The sequence below is a fragment of the Terrapene carolina genome, unplaced genomic scaffold, assembly GCF_002925995.2.
Source record: "Terrapene carolina triunguis isolate 2854851 unplaced genomic scaffold, T_m_triunguis-2.0 Scaffold102, whole genome shotgun sequence".
In the NCBI taxonomy this organism is placed as follows: Eukaryota; Metazoa; Chordata; order Testudines; family Emydidae; genus Terrapene; species Terrapene triunguis.
Window position 1 is genome coordinate 4,154,455 of NW_020664453.1, and position 17,200 is coordinate 4,171,654.

The following is a 17,200-nucleotide window of genomic DNA, read 5'->3' on the forward strand; positions in this document are numbered from 1 at the left end:
ATATTGTAAAATTCTGCAAATTTTGTCAATAAATAAATGTGGAGGCTCCAACCTGGCAGTGGGGAGCACAGGCCACTGGTTACATGGAGGTGGGAGATTGCCCTGCAGTCCCGTCCCCCCCATCCCACCCCGGACAGGGACTCGGCAGTGAGGCTGCACCCGTCCCTGACACAGTGCAAGGGCCAGGCCTGCCCCAGAAACACCCTTGGGCCCTGCCCGCCTGTGCCAGGCGCACCAGGTATGGGTGAGCGGGTTCAGCCCAGCAGCAGGATCCAAGTGCAGAGGGACTTAGTGTGGGGGTAAGAGAGTTCTCTGTGGGGCAATATGGGTGTGGCTGGCTCAGTGGGAGATCTGGATGCACAGAAGCTCATTGGGGTTCCAGGTGCAGGGTCAATGGGACTCTGCAGGTAGGGTGACCAGTCAGCAAATGTGAAAAATCGGGACAGGGGTGGGAGGGTAATAAGAGCCTATATAAGAAAAAGACCCAAAAATCGGGACTGTCCCTATAAAATCGGGACATCTGGTCACCCTATCTGCAGGGGATCCAGGTGAAGGCGTTTGGGGCTCAGCAGGGGGGCTCTAGGTGCAGGGGAGGTGGGGTTCATTTGGGTGGGAGTCCAGGTGCAGGTGGTTGGGGCTTAGTGCGGAGGGTGTCTGCGGGGGCTCATCGGGGTGGTACAGCTGCAGGGGAGCGGAGGCTTGTCAGGGTGACGGTTCGATGGGCCTGCTTAACAGGGGAGCCCCAGCTTTTGCCAAGGGGATACCGCATGCTGGGCTCCAGCTTCCCCCCTGCCCCCACTTGCCCAATCTCCTTCTCTTCCCCATCCCATGCCCCTTCCCCACCACTCCATCTCCTCCCCAGGCTTGGGGGGCAGGGGGGAAACCACCCCCCAGCACGAGCTGGCAGAGCGGAACGGGCTGGAGCCAGGTTGCTCCACTTCCTGCCATTCGGTAGTTGCAGGGCAGGCCCGACCCCACACTCACAGGGCAGTGGGAAGTGGAGTGATCCGGCCCCAGCCTGCTCCACTCTGCTCCCCTGGCTCCTGGATTTTGGGGGAGGAGCTGCCCCCCAGCACTCACCAGTGGCGCGGTTGGGAGCCGGCGGAGCGGAGTGGGCTGGGTCACTCCACTTCCCGCCGCCCGGTGAGTGCAGGACAGGCCCGACCCCTGCTGCAGTCCCCCGGGATGCGTGGCTCAGAGGAGGAGGCTTGGAGGGGAAAGGGTGGAGTGGGGGTGGGGCTGGGGCAGAGCAGGGGTGGGAAGGGGTGCAGCAGGGGCGGGGCAGCTTTCTCCTTCTGACTCTGGGCCCGGTGCTATGCCCAATATTGGCCAAAAGTGACAGCTGGCAGGTGTCAGTGGCTCAGTGTCCCTGGCCATGCAGGATGTCAGTGTCGCTGGGTCATTCACTTGAGAGGGAGAATGAGGTCTGCAAAATAGCTCTAACAAGGAAATTTAAAGAGCCTTTTGCAATCTGTAACTATTGTCAAATTCAAATAGCAAGTTTGGCAGAAATGTCCCTAGAAAAAAATGGATAGCCAGATTACCAAATTATTAAATTTTCAAATATTAATTGTACAGCTCTGAAAAGTTGTCGTGTTGTACAATTGGTACATTCCTCAATAATAATAATTAATATACTTAGCACTGTACAGATATTTGTTAATTAATCCTCACAAACCTGTGTTGGTAGGTAAGTATTAATATCCCTATTTTATAAGTAAACTGAGGCAGAGAGGGTAAGTGAATTATTCAAGTCCACAAAAGAAGTCAGATGTAAGATTAGAACTCAGGGTGGTATTGTCCCCCTATAAATTATGAGGAGTAACTCATATCCTATGACAGAAAGGCAGTTCCTGGCTTCTAGTCCTGTGCATCTATGGAGTTATGTAGTTTCCATCATTGTAGCATCTGAGCATCTCACAAACACTAATGAATCTGCACAACACCTCTGTGAAGTTTTATTGTTCCCATTTTGCAGATGGGGGAGTAGCACAAAGAGATAAGACTCAGATCCTTTGGGAGTTAGGTGCCTAAATACTGTTAAGGATCTGGGCCTAAATGACTTGCCCAATGTCATTTGGAAAGTCTGTGATAGAATGAGAAAATGAAGCCCCAATTCTCGTGTTATAGTCCGCAAAACCCTTCTGCTCAGACATGTCCCCACCCCACTGAACTGGACAGATAGTTAAGTATTTCTCGCTCTTTTGTCCCCCTCATTTTCCCATCACAGAAACTACATTTTTTTAAAATGAGAATTTATTTGTATCCCATGGCTGGAGAACAGGCCCCATTCTCCCATGAATATATCATTTTTTATTTTTTTCGTTAACAGCTATACCATGTCTAATGTCTGTCACAGTAAATATAATGTTTTGGGATCCGATTCTTGTAACATAAAATTACTATTTTATATATAGCATTTTTTTTTCAGATAAATTGTAGATTTTTTGTTTCTCATGTCAGATAATCACTCCTTCCACACACACACACAAAAATAGACTAAAATGTTTTTATAAAAATGTATAGATACAATGAGTTTTTCCTTCTGGATTAACTTCTATATCCTTTCTAAAATAATTAATTAATTCTGATCCCAAATTAGTTATTTAGTCCTTAATGACAAATGAGTTAATTAGTCCTTAATGAACCCCTGCAGTGCTTAAAATTAAAGGGTGGCAGGATCAAAGCCATAGATTTTGTAGATGGCAACTGCCTCTCATATAACCTGAGAGACAAGGTGGGTGAGATGATATATTTTATTTTATTAGATCACTCTCTGTTGGTGCGAGAGAAAAGCTTTTGAGCCACACAGAGCAATGCTTCAGGTCTATATAACTTGTCACCTCTCCTTGCAGTCCCTCAGTATTCCCTGCCATTTCTGATGGTAGCTTCCTACCATCATTTAAATAAATCAGCAACCTTTTCTGAGCCCCCTTTCTCCCAGTAGGACAGTGGGGTCTTGCCCCCGGCTCCTATTAAATCAGAGCCAAGCCCAGTTGCAATTTTGCTGGAGTGGTGGGTCCTACTTTCCCCTGCCCTCTGGAGGCTGCAGGAAGCATTTCCGCCAGAGGGTGGCGCAGCAGAGCTTCTCCCCAAACCTGGAGGTAGGTGCAGGAGGAAGCAGCCGCCGTTGTCGCTTTGAAAGTAAAAATAGCACAATGCTTCGGCTGGGGAGAGCTGCGGCTGGGTGCAGGGCGCTCGCCGCGCCGCACCCCCGGGGGGTCGGCGGCCACAGCCAGAGATCCTCGTCTGGGGGGAAGGAGATCATGGTCAATGTGCACGGCGGGGAAAGCAGCGGTGAGTCTAGACCCGCCCCTCCAGTCCCATGGGAGGGAGAAGTAGAAAGTCCGGTGCTGGCCAGGCAGCTTCCTCCCCTAGAATGGAGGTAGCTGCAGGAGGGAATCAGCTCTCATCCCCTCCCTCTCCCCCTGCGCTACTCAAGTCTTGGCCCACAAAAATGACTCCGTTTTCGGAGCTACACGAAGTAACTCTAGAGGTGCTTTCTCTCCTCCCTACCCCGAAATCGCAGCTGGCAAATAAATCCTCCCCTGAAATGTGCAGACTGAAACTGCGGCTATCCTCCAGGGAAGTTGCAACAATCCAGAAACCGAGAAAACCCCAGCCTACGCTACAAAACACACAGTCCAGTTTAACAGCTGCTAATAATCATGTGCCTGATCATGAGCTGACCCTGCCAGGTCTGTATAGGCTGGAGTAAACTGTACAGTAGCCAGATTATAACCAGCATTAGGCCAGCTAGAGACTTGGGCCCCGGCCTTTATTTTAAACCCATTTCGAATGCACTCTGGGCCTATCCACACAGTACATATGGGCCATAGGGGCAGTATGTTGTTCTGTAACAAAGCAGAACCAGGAATATTGTACCAGAACTGTTGTCAAACTGTATGTATTTATTTATTTATAGATAGATAGATAGCAGAGATGGGGCAAAAAACAATTCCCATCTACCCCCGAAAAGCAACCATGTTAAAGGATCTGGCTACAACTGGGTAGCTCCTGACCCTGTGTCAAAGGGACAAAACTTATTCCAACTGTCACCTTGAACAGTGCTTAAATCTTGGACTTGGCAAGACTTCAGTGTAATTCAGGAAGTTGGCTGAAACACTTTCAGATCCATCTACTCTATTGGAATGATTTATGTTCTACATATATGTAGTACTAACGACTTGTAACAGGCTCCCGTGATAGGTTAGTTTTTCTGTAGTGCAGCTGGAACTTTACTGATTTGTGCTTGGGCTGAAACACCATGTTACGGTGATTATTCAGGTTGCAAATTTCATAAAGTTCTCTATAATCTTTTTGTCCTACATGGTGTCCTTTATTTGGTCCACAGTTGGCTGACAGGTACAACTACAAAGACCCAGCACAGATGGGCACCAGGAAAAGAGCTGTGCAGGAAGCATGCAATGAACTCGGATATAAATAATCTGTTCTCTACATTCACTCGGTTTATTTTTTTTCTGATGTCAGTAATGTACAGTAATAAAGGTCGGATAACCTTAGGGTTAGAGGAGAAGAGTTGCAGGTCAATCTGAGGATAAGGTAAGATTTCCACACAACAAGCTTTCAAGGAGGTTAACTTGTTCTGGGATTTGCAAAACAGGTTCTCTAGCTTCTTCTGCAATGTTTTGGTGTTGTACAGTTTTCATAGTGCTAGCTTCCACCGTAGCCCTATGCCAGCTGTTGCACATGTCTTTATTGCTAGTTGACTTTTCTCTTCCACTTGGTCGATGGTGATATCACACCAGCCAGCCAGTCACAAAGGCAGTGGCTCAAATGTAAAGATCTTCTAGCAGTGTAGAAAATATGAACCTTGTATATTTTGTTGTGCATCTTCATGTACAGCAGCAACAGGATCATAGAGCAAATTTGGAGCTGGACAGGACTAGGGAAATTAGGAGTAAGAGTCCAACCAGGAAAAAAGGAACTGTACACATTCACAACTGTCAGTCGCTGGAAGACAGGAGATCTGGGTTCCATTTTTTGCTCTGCTACAAGTTTGCTGTGTGACCTTGGGCAAGTCAATTCACCTCTCTACCTCGCTTTCCCTAGCTGTAAAATGGGGATGATACTTCACAACATCCTGTGATGATGGGAGACCTATTCATTCTCACTCATGAGACGCGCAGAGAAGGTGATGAGCACAATAGAAATGCCTGTAAATAAATGAGGAAGTTATTAATGCCCACCCTCACAGAATGTGTGGGGTATTGGAAATGGAACCCATGGTCCCCTTTCTGTTCTGCACCAGTGAGAACTTTGTAAATGGCTTCGCTACAGCACATCACTTCTGAGGCTGTTTTTCTTTCAAGAACAGCATGACATGGAGAAGCTGTATGTTAATATTCTACGGACAATGTGTTGCTTTTTTTGCTGGACTTTGAGAACCTTGAGCAAGGCAAGGCCCCTAATTCTTAAAGTAGTGATTACACAACAGGCTTAGTTATGAGAAATGGATTTGCATTTTCCAGATGGCTCTGGACAGTGAACCATTACTGATATTGTCCAGTTTGTGCTGTTGTTCTCCTGTAAGCAGTAGGTATGGGAAGAAGGTTTTCTCCATTAAGGAAAATACCTGAACAGCTAATCCAAGCAGGAAGACAGTATGGGGAAAGCAGAACAGCATGCAAAATGGAACTGCTACATGGATCCAGTCTGTTCTTAGGTTTAAAAAAATGCAAAGAACACCTAGAACTGCCAAGTTGGACAAGAGGTCCACTTTTAAGTTAAAGGATTATTTATCTACATTTTTGCAGTATTATGTAACCTCACATTGATTCTGTAGTGCTGAATTTCACAATGTGGTCTGGCGTGTTCCATTTAAAACTCACTCACTTAAGCAGCCTACTTTATATTTTAAAAAATCTTGATACAAAGTCTCAAGAAAGAAGAGTTACAGTACTTGGGGCTATTGTTCCAAGAAGACTTGCCATGTCAAATATAACTTGTATCTTTAAACAAAATGTAACTGAAATTGTCTCCCTTTACTAAAGGAATTGCTGAAATCCTGATGAACAGAGCCCATGCCAGAAATTCACTGGGAAGAGTACTTGTTAATGAAGTAAGTATATCTGCTTCTCTATCTCTAGACTAAATATTGTTTAGAATTGTGATCACTATCTAAATGTATCCTGTAGAAGTATAATGGGTGCTTAAGTTTTCTCTTCTGCAATTACTATGGCCAATCACTTTGCATTTTGGCATTTTTTTTAATATGTAAGACTTTACACATACTAACTAATTCTCACCACTCTAAAGAGGCTGGAAAATAGGTTAAGTATAGTTACTCCCATTTTACAGATGGGGACACTGCTACATTTTTGTTGGATGCGCCTTCCAGAGCTTCAGTGTCTCCTTTTCCCCGTATCTTGGGGCACTAGTAGCTCCTGGACATTCATGATCTCAGGTTTCCACCGTCTATCAAAGAGGAAAAACTTCGAGCATGTTGTGTTGCCAGCTAGGGAAAATGAACTCACAGATCCAAAATAAAGAAGCAAGAATTTATTGTTGTTAATCTCCTAACAGGAGAACTTTGAACTATCAAAAATATTTCTGGATAGGGAGCAAGATTTGACTGGCTTTTATAACAACACTAAATTATTCCACTTAAAGAGATGCTGCCATGATTGTTACGGCAAAAAATATGTGTGCCTTCAGAATGGTCCCATGTTGCTTACTTTCAGAAATCTCCCTGGTATTTACTTTTGGCAATCTAATCATTGTTGTATCTAGTACATTATTTTATTTTAATCGAATATACAATTTACTGTTAGTGAATGAACCTGTGTAAATTCACTGTTAGACTAACAACCAGTTGTGTATTTGGTTTCCTTAATGTCCGTCCTGCAGTAGGACTGGGTTTCAAAATCAACAAATGGAAGGGGTCTGGAAGGTATCAGAACTTCACCCCAAAGCAGCTCTCCATGTAGGTCCATTGTTTGGGCTTAACAACTTGGGCTGGGTTCAGCTTGATGGTCTAGGCCTACTGCAGTGAGGTACCATGTGTGAGATCCAAGTCTGAGACTAGAGCTATGTCCTTTGTTGCTAGGCCAGCAGGGACTGGGAGTAGTCAAAAGGCAGCTTAGTCCCTGGGGAAAGGAGACTTTGTGTTGGTCATAAGCAACCCCTTTGGTCAAATTGGGGACTGGCCTGTTTCAGAGGAAGCCTTGCGCAACTCTGAAGAGGAAGGACAGTCAGGAATGCAGAAAAACCTCTGTGGATGGGATGGAGAAGAGGGGAATCCTAAGAGTTTCAGGAGAGGCTTGTAGAAACCATGTGTGGAGCAAGGACCATCCTTGAGGCTGGCTTTCTAAGAGATCCCTATGCCCACAGAGAACAAGGAAATTAAACTTTTATCAAAATATAGGGATCTTCAGTCATTTAAACATGCATAGTAATTTAGATGCTTGACACATTCAGTTTTTCTTAACTCCTCTTCTTGATTAAACTCTTAGCTATTCAGAGTTCTAGAAAGTCTCCGTTGTGATGAAAGGATCCGCGTGGTAGTGTTTAAAAGTGAAGTCAAAGGCGTGTTTTGTGCAGGTATGTAACAAATGTTCTGTGACTTGATATTAAAAACAGATCCCTTCAAATTATGTTGTACAGATTAGACTATGCTAAGCAACAGATGTAAAAACAAACTTAAGGAAATCAGTTTGACGTTGTGGGGTAACAAGGAACAAACCATTGCCTTGTCCTGGCTAGGCATATGTAACTCCCTGCTTTAGAAATTGAGACCTCAGCAGGCAGAGCAAGCTACACCTGAAGACTAGCTCTTCTCTCTTTATATTACCATTTCTTCCCAGTTAGACCCATGGGCTGCTCACAGGAGGGCCCCTACCCTGCAATTTTGAGATTTAACCTCCTTAGGCATAGGAATTGGTGCTGCTCTAGGAACTGTCTAACAAAGACAGCAACAGAGCAGAGCACTCCACAACCATTCTTAAAGCCTGAATGCTTGAATTCCAGGGATGCTGCACCTAAGCTCCGGTAGTCTAGAGAGTTGTCATCCCGCTTTTGAGCTTGACTCTCCTGCATAGTCACATCAAGCACTGCTGCTCAACTGCCTGTTACCTTTCTTCTATCACTGAATTCCTTGTTTTCCTCCACACTTTAGGTGCTGACTTAAAGGAGCGTGCACAAATGAATGATACAGAGGTTGGACACTTTGTTCACAGGCTGAGAAGTTTAATGGATGAAATTGGTAAATGATCAGTTATAAAACATCTATTTCTATATATGTCCACACCGTGGAGGGCAGTCAGTGGTGCTATATCAGGGAAACTTTATAAGGATACCTCCCCTAAAAGGGTAAAACTCGTCCATGCAAGAGACGGTTCTTGGGGCCTGGTCCAGATTGCGGAATGAACTTCCGTCTAAGGAACTAAGGACTATCTTCTGCTCCAAGTGCAAGGTGCGCTTCTTGGAGCTACCTTCTCTAAGAGAAATGAGAGCAGCAAATACTCTCTCAAAAAAACCCCACTTCATAGCACACACAGCTCTCCCCCAGTGGGAGAGGATATGAAAGAATGAACCATACATGACAGATGTTAGTCATGTCACTTAATGCATGATACTGGAAGGTGCTCAGATACTACAGGGGTAGGTGTGATACAAGAACCTATATAGAATAGTAAAGGTGCTTGGATCATTGAGTCAATTTCAAGTTGGAATAGCCTCTGAAGATTTTACCTCCTTTTTAGACAAGTGTGGATTTGCACAGTCAATTCTCTTCTTGTATTAATGAATTGTTCTGTTGTCCCTGGAGGGAGATATTTTAGCTAGATGTTTAAAACACAAATGAATCTGACTAGAATATCAATCAAAGTAACAGTAAGAAGAAGATAAATGTATTATCCAAAATACCTGCACCCACGTGGGACTTTCATGTTACAAAGCACCAAGGGATGTTTGAGGGAGTGTTGTTGAGTAGTTAGAACCAGGAACTTCAAGATAACACTTCTGGATTTTGTTCCTAACTTTTCTATTCACTCAGTGTGATTTGTTTCTTTTTTCTTTGCAAGAGATACTTGACCACTAGGTGCCTTGGTTTCCCCAACTTTAAAATGGGAGAGACACTCACCTAGCTCACAAGTGTTGGGAGACTTACGTAATGTTCATAAACATACTAAATGCAGTATGTAATGGTCAGCTGAATTGGACAGCAGTAGGGACTGACCATTTGTAGCCATATAAAATGGAACATGGAGAGTGCCTCAGAGTGTAGAATCTGTTAATTGACTGTTCCATTGTAACACATTAAATGTGAACATCCAGTTATCTCCATTTCAAGGAGGCAGAGCTTTAGTTTGAGAAAATAAACTTTGTTTTACATTTCAGTGCTTTATAATGTGGAATTATTTTTAAAGAGGAGGAGGAGGAAGGAAAAAAGCACAACTTTTTACCATTTGAAGACCATTTCCTTGTTCCTATTGACTTACTGAAATCATTGTAGCATCATACCAAACTTGGAACATTTGAGATGTAATTACATGAAACACTCACTGAAAAACCGCTCCTGTAATTAAACTTTCAAATCTGTTTTGTCTTTAATAGCTGCACTGCCTATGCCCACAATAGCTGCAATAGAAGGCTATGCATTGGGTGGGGGATTGGAATTGGCATTAGCGTGTGATCTTCGAATAGCAGGTATGTGCACTGCCAAATATGGGATATTTAAAGTAATCACTGGTTTTAGTTAAACAACATTTGAAAGTAATCTAAAGGCTGTTTGGTTCCCTTTCTGATAAGCTAAGACAGGAACTTGTGTAATGTAGGAAATGAATAGGCACTTGCCTAAAATTTTGGTGACATTAAACTATTTGAGAAAGCTGTATGTCTTTTGTTTAGAAGGGGAAACAATTTTAGATGAGGTATCAATATGAGTTACACTAAAATTCTTTTGGAAGGGGTTAATCTCCTGTTGGTGGTAGGGGTATATGGTTAATGCCCACTAAGAGCAGGTTTATTGGGTGACTGATCAATTCTGGTTTGGTCCAACCTACTTTTAGCAGTGAGGTCCCTGCACATTGATGAGAATAGACCCTTTAGAAAGTACATCAACAGAGGGACTGGGCCATCCCTATGTACTTGTAACTTGCACAAGATCAGAGAGCTGCTATTTCTTTTCAAAACACCTCCATTATCTCAGATCATGTGACAAGTTGAATTATGACAGTTTTACTTTATCACCCAGTGACCTGGTGTGCACAAGTCTGATCTCAGGCTAATTCCAAGCCTAATTCAGACAGAACCAAAACCTCCTCCCCACTTGCATCCATTTCAGAGGGAGTAACAATCTCTTCTAGAGGCTCCCAGTCCAGTGAGGTACTGCAACTTCTTCATTGCACCCTGCCTTTGGAATAAGTGTCCCCACGTAACTCTCATAGTGCTACCAGATTTCCTTCTTATTGCTTAATATGAAAATGCTTAACATCGCTAGTAAACACAGCATATACATTAATGGGTGAGTTTTTTTAAAAAGTTAGCAAAATGCTTTAATTCCTACCTCCCTTCTGAATCTTCATACCACACCCTTAGCCCCCTTTTTCCTGGGGGAAAAAAATGCCAAATTTCCTGGAAGCAGTCAGCTACAAAGGATATTTAAGTCCAGGCTCCTCATCACCTAACTTGTAGCTGGGGTTGGTTGACTGTAGCACCCATCCTCTCTGGCTACCTGAAGTTAATGTTGTAACCTGGCCCATCTTATTCCTGAAATCTCCCAAAATGGCAGTTTGGTAACTTAATGCTCCTTAAAAGATAAATTTTCTGATTGTACGACAGACACCTCAAAGCTGTTTGTCTTAAACAGCTTATGTCTTAAAAAAAGCAATAAGAACTAGCATTTGAGGCTGGTCTTCAATTGAGAATGGAGAGTCTAGCTGCAGGATGCCCACATTGAATGAATGCTAAAGATCAACTTTGCACAGAGATCACTTTCCAGTGGTGCTAAGGTGTTAGATAGGCAGAGAGACTTTTATTCAGCAAAAGCTGGCATCAAAATTTCTCCTCTTTTTGTGGAACAAACGTGTGTGTGTGTGTGTGTGTGTGTGTGTGTGTGTGTCAGAAAAGTGTTTAGGCCAAGATCCATAGCTCTAGTTTGCTCAGCAAATAGTATGCCCGTCATAAGCAAGTCCACACAAATCGCAGAATGTGACTAATCACTGCAGTCACACTCATTTTAGTTGCATTTTTGATACCTTTCAATACAAAATGAGGCATGTTTAGTGTGAAAGGAATTTAGCCACTTGACACCATTGACTCTAGTGGGATTCATCCACTGGCATTCTCTGAGTGAAAATGATCTTAGTGTAATGTTAACAGCTATCTTCTGTTGTGAGAAAGTAACTTTTAAAAAAAAATTTATTTAAAAATAGCTTCATCAGCTAAAATGGGCCTGATTGAGACCACCAGAGGACTTCTTCCAGGTGCAGGTAACCTATCTTCATTAAATCTTCTAATATTTTCACAGCTACATGTGAATTTTACTGTAGGGTACTTGATGAAAATCCTTTTATATACAAAGGAAGTGTTATCTAGTAGCCAGTGCAAGGAGCAGGGAGTCAGAATGGCAGAGTTTGTCCGAGCTCTGCTACTGACCTCCTGTGATCTTAGGAAGACCATTTCACCCTTTCATTTTTCCCCTTTATACAACATGTGAATACTTGTTCACTCCACCGAGGTGCTGTGATTTAATGTGTGAAATGTTGAGCTCCTCAGCTGACAGGGGCTATAGTGCATGGTACTACTAAAACACCATGTTTTTCACATGTATAAACAAGTAAAATATATTTGAGTGGTTTTTGCTATTTGTTTCTCAGAAAACCATAATGTGGTATATTGTCTTAAGGTGGAACCCAACGCCTGCCCCGCTGTATTGGAATAGGTCTTGCTAAGGAACTCATTTTCACTGGCAGACAGATTAATGGACAAGAAGCACTCTCAATAGGATTAGTAAACCACACAGTGCCACAGAATGATGAAGGGGATGCTGCTTACCAGAGAGCATTAACCTTAGCTAAAGAAATTCTTCCTCAGGTCAGTATTGTTTATTTGGCTCATGTGTTTTGGCTACTTTGTGGAACATGACTAGCTTCTTACCTCTTTCCATGAAATATTAAAATCTTGGGGGACTTATTTTTCTTAAAGCATCTTCAACCCAATCTCTCTCTTAGCAGATTCAATTAAGTGCAAATGATGCAATGTAGACATCTAGTAGCTGACTTGTGGGCACAATCAGACCTCTGTGTCATTGCTTACACCAGCAAAAAGGAGGCAAGCTTTGAAAATTAGATCTTTGAAATTAGTGTGAGAAACAGAACTTATTTTTGTTTCCTCTTCATGAATGGGATCTGAATGACTCCATCAAAATAGCCTTCATCGTCTCCCACTGCATTAGCTGTTGTATTTTACTTCCATTAGGAATGGTAGGAGACACAACTAATGGTTCCTTAGCATTAGAACATAGAACATTCTTATTGTGTGCATCGAACACATAACCATCATACACTGTTTGAAATAACAATCTGGGACTGCTCTCTCTAAAGTGGTAGCACTGTACACATCCAGCCCTAAAAGTGATAACTTTCAATCTGCTGATTTTTGTTTTGCTAATTTGTCTTGCAGTGGTACTTAGCACTACCACTGTTTCAGTGCAAGCTGTGGGTGCTCAGCGCCTCTGACAATCAGGCCATATATTTAGGCACTCAAGTCTGAAAACTTTGGCTTGAATACTTAAAAGTACATTCTATTATGAACTGTAGACAGTCTTTGCTTTTTTGGCTATATACAGTATTAGCTTTACTGCAAACTCCTGAAGACAAGAGACTGCCTTTGGAAAAAGCTGGGTGAATAACTGACTTTTCAGTTTGTTGACAGTTCCAAACAAATAAAAAACCCAAAAAACAAAAATTGTTTTGGGTTAAACTGAAAATTATTTTTCAAAATTTCCAGATTGTCAAAACAAAATTTTGACTAGATTTTAAAATGACCTTTTTTTAAAAAAAAGGTAAAAGTTGAAACAGTGTTTTGAAAATGTTAAAATGAAAGTTTTTATTTTTAATTTTTAATGAGGGGGGGACAGTTCCTTGTAAAAAAAAAAAAAATTTTATTTTAAAAATATAAAAAAAGAGAAAAAAAATAAAAAAAAAAAAAAAAAAAAAAAAAAACCTAAACGTGAATTTAAAAAGTCTTGCTGTTGCCAAATCTTTATTTCTTTTGCTGAAAACAGTATGCAAAACATTTTGCCCTGCTCTATTTGGAAGAAAGAATAATATGGACTGTAATACAGGAAGTCAGACTAGATCACAATGGTCCCTCCTGCCCTTGGAAGCTATGAACTACTGCCTTTTAGTGTACACTGAAGTGACTTCTGTTATCTTTTTGGTTTTAAAGGCTCCCATCGCTGTGAAAATGGGTAAACTGGCAATAAACAGAGGGATAGAGGTAACTTCTCCCCCCCCCCCCCACAAGAATGTTTATGAAATGTCCAGTGAAGCAAAAATTTAAGAGCGACTCATAAAACTGCAGTAAAAATGTTTAGAACAGTCATGAAGAAAGTTCTGTAAATGGATTCTAATCCCTGTTTTCAATAAGGGATCAGTCTCTTTGTAAGTGACTCCTAAGGCATGAACAAAATTAAGGCCTTGGCTACACTTGCGAGTTACAGCGCTGTAAAGCCTCCCCCAGCGCTGTAACTCACTCCCCGTCCACACTGGCAGGGCACTTACAGCGCTGTATCTCCCTGGGTACACCGCTGCAAGTACTCCACCTCCCCGAGAAGCATAAGAGATATAGTGGAGTGGCTACGACTCGACTCACGGGTGTGAGTGTAAACGCTTGCAGCGCGGTACTAATCACCTTGTCAAGTGGCCAATCCTCTCCATTGTTGTGACCAGCTGCAGGAATGCGGGCTTGTACCACAGAGAAAAAGCAAACAGTTTGCTCCTCACTTTGAGTGAGTGAATGAATGAGCAGGGGGTCGGGAGTTTGGAACTTGCAAAATAGAGTGCGGACAAACTCCAAAAAGCACTCTCTCTCTTCCCCCACACTCCCTGTCACACTCCACTCCACCCCACCCCCGTTTTGAAAAGCACGTTGCAGCCACATGAATGCTGGGATAGCTGCCCATAATGCACCACTCCCAACACAGCTGCAAATGTTGCAAGTGTGGCCATGCCACTGCGCTGTCAGTGTGGACAGACTGCAGCGCTTTTCCCTACTCAGCTGTACGAAGACAGGTTTACCTCTCAGCGCTGTACAGCTGCAAGTGTAGCCAAGGCTTAACAGTTTGGTAGACCAGGATTCTGACTCCATGTTAGCTGTAAATACTGTAACAGTAATGCTAGGGTTAGAGTTAGTAATTTAATACTAATGCTGACCTTTAATCATGGAAAATACTCAAAAGGGTACTGCAGTTTAAATGCTGTGTACTTCAGAGATCACTTTCTCTTCAGGTGGATATTGCATCGGGGATGGCTATTGAGGGAATGTGTTATGCACAGGTATGTTATCTTAATTTTTTTTTAAAAATCACACTGTACATTTCCTAAATACTGTAATAGCCTCACAACTTCCATGAGATAAGAAGTTTAATGGTTAAAACTCATACAAACATTTGAAAACTCACTGAAGTCCCTTAGCGCTTGTCTATATTGTAGCTATTGTAGAATAACTATCCTGCAATAACCTTATCTATGGACACTCTTACTCTGAATCAGTTCAACTAATTCAGAAGTGGATTAATCTTAAATCACAAAAAGGCATACTTACTCTGGAATAAGAGTGTCCATGCCATCTTTCCAGAATAACTGTTCTGTTTTAAATTCACACCCTGACTTATTCCACAATAACTTTCTTGTATAGGCAAGCCCTTAAACATGGCTTTAAGTTTTACCTTCCCATTAACAGGGTTCCTATGAATGCTAGTTGGACTCCTGCACCTGCCTCAGACTGAACTTGGTCCATCAAGGCCTTAACTTGATCTTACTGAATAAGAATTGCATGTTTTACTAGATTTAGCCATATGTACCCACGTATACAATTTCTAGCATGGGCCCATACATTGTGATGGTTTGGGGGCTGGTTGAGTTGGACACTAGATTTCTGTTGTACTGTATGTATCAGAAGGTTTTCTGGTTAGGTTGAAAACCATATTTCAGGAGCATGCAAGACTTCTCTTCCAGTGGAATATTTTCTTTGTATCCTCAAAATGAGTTATTTTGGGCTTATGGATATTACTGTACATAATGGAGGACAGTGCCATTCAATTTAATGGCATTGTCTATTGGACTGCATCAAGTACTCATGTGCTATGCCCTGCCCTGAAAGTTATTTAAACTTTTCCTCCTTGTAAGCTGTGGCAGTTGACCACCTTACTTCTGAGATGTTGATTTAATATCCATAAAAGCTTTTACTTCTAAGTATATTGATAGTGATTTTAATTCAGTATTGGCTGCCTAACTTTACAAAATAAACTGCTTTTTTTATTGTAATGCAGAATATTCCTACAAGAGACCGCCAAGAAGGGATGGCTGCCTTCAGAGAGAAACGTCCACCCCAGTTTATTGGGGAATAGCCCTCCAAGGATTTCCTTATTCCAGGGCATGAGTCTTTAGGAAGTAAAATGGAGGTGCACAACCTTAAACTTAATGGAAATTGTTAAATATTAAATTCTACAATCTTAATTCTTTGCCATGGACACTCCATAGGAGACAGTTTTACAAGGATAATTAAGGTATTGTACAGTTTCATTAAACAAAAAACAAGGCTTTTTAGACTGGTAAGGCTATAATGACTAAAGTCATAGGGGAGACTGGGGTTGTATACTAAGCTGTCAGGAGAGACAAAGCCTTTTGCTACAGGTCTAAATCCAGAACAGGTTCACAGTGAATGAAAGGCCAGTACAGTGGTCCAGCTGAAAGAATTTGGCCTCAGTTCATTTTAAGTGGGCACTATACCTGCTTGTAACTACAACAGATAGGCCAAATGGATAAATAAGTTTAATGCCCGAACTAGCCTCTTATTCCTAGTACATGGAGGTGTTCAGGCCTGAAAGGGAAAGCATAGATCTCTGTTGGTCATGGGATCTGGCCTAAACTAATTTCAGAACTCATTACCAATTTTTGGAATGCAAAAGTTACTTTGTTTCCTCTTTGTACTGTATGAAAACCACAAATAAACTCTGTGCCTTAATTCTTTGTGTGGTTTGCTGTGACGTACTTGGTGCTGGCAAGGACCAGTAACTTGCTGTAATATTATAACCAGAAGTTTCCATGTAAATACTTCTTTTTTTTTTTAAACAAAATATTTTCACTAACATTTTTCTATTTTAAAAAATATCAACTTGGCAGGGGCAGTACTTGAAACTACTTTATATTTCTAGTTGGCAATTTCAAACTGAGTAGTGTACACTCATGTCACTAAATTCTAGGAATGAGACAATAGGCAACTAGCTACAAGGCTTTAAAAAAACCAGTTCACAAATTGATAGTTCCCTGGTTCCTAGCTAGGTGTTTGAAATTGCTACAATGGCTTCTAGGAGCAGATCTCTGGAATTTTAAAAACTGTGCCCCCAAATAAGTTTAATTAAAGACTCTTAACAACTGAAAGACTTCAATAATTTCAATTAAACCAGTTAAAGAATGCCCTATACTACTAATGCTGCAATACTTAAATTTCTAACAATTTGAAAATGAAAGTTGACTTACCTGAAATATAAACAGTGAGACAAGTAAATCTGATAAAATTCACTTAACTACCTTAGATAAAGATAAACATGTAAAACATCCAGCATCATCATGTAAGTGTGATGGATTTTTTCTGTACGTTGATGTGAATTTAAAAAAAGGGGGGGGGCATGGGGGGGATGAGTTGATTAAGGGAAGGGAAACCACACTGGAATTTCCCAGTACTCAGACAGTGCAGAACAACCTCTCAGGGGCCCTCACCCACATATTCTTCCCAGAAAGTTGACACTTAAGAAACAATAGAATCCTGAATTCATGGCACCATTTACTTCAACAATTACACTTTAATCAGACACTTGCATGTTGCACAGTCTCCATTTCTTTCAACAGAACTCCAATTTCCATACATGTGTAAGTGCTGTTCTTAGACCTGTTTTTTATATTTTATTATATGAAAACTTAAAAAAGCCTTTGGAAGACTCCCATTATAGTTA

General features: G+C 41.8%; 1 protein-coding gene across 3 annotated transcripts; it reads left to right on the forward strand.

Annotated features, from left to right (window-relative positions):
* The first annotated feature begins 3,124 nt into the window (after positions 1–3,124).
* LOC113406503 (enoyl-CoA hydratase domain-containing protein 2, mitochondrial-like) lies at positions 3,125–15,670 on the forward strand. 3 transcript variants are annotated; one of them, XM_026651735.1, is made up of 10 exons: positions 3,125–3,297; positions 6,015–6,082; positions 7,476–7,563; positions 8,138–8,224; positions 9,577–9,669; positions 11,397–11,453; positions 11,870–12,057; positions 13,414–13,464; positions 14,475–14,522; positions 15,518–15,670. In XM_026651735.1, exons 1-10 carry the CDS (start codon positions 3,159–3,161, stop codon positions 15,593–15,595), a joined length of 897 nt encoding a protein of 298 aa, XP_026507520.1. In that variant the 5' UTR covers positions 3,125–3,158; the 3' UTR covers positions 15,596–15,670. The 3 variants fall into 3 exon arrangements, with proteins under 3 accessions (XP_026507520.1, XP_026507522.1, XP_026507521.1); XM_026651737.1 differs by lacking the exon at positions 3,125–3,297 and adding an exon at positions 3,537–3,698; XM_026651736.2 differs by lacking the exon at positions 3,125–3,297 and adding an exon at positions 4,494–4,563.
* The last annotated feature ends 1,530 nt before the right edge of the window (positions 15,671–17,200 follow it).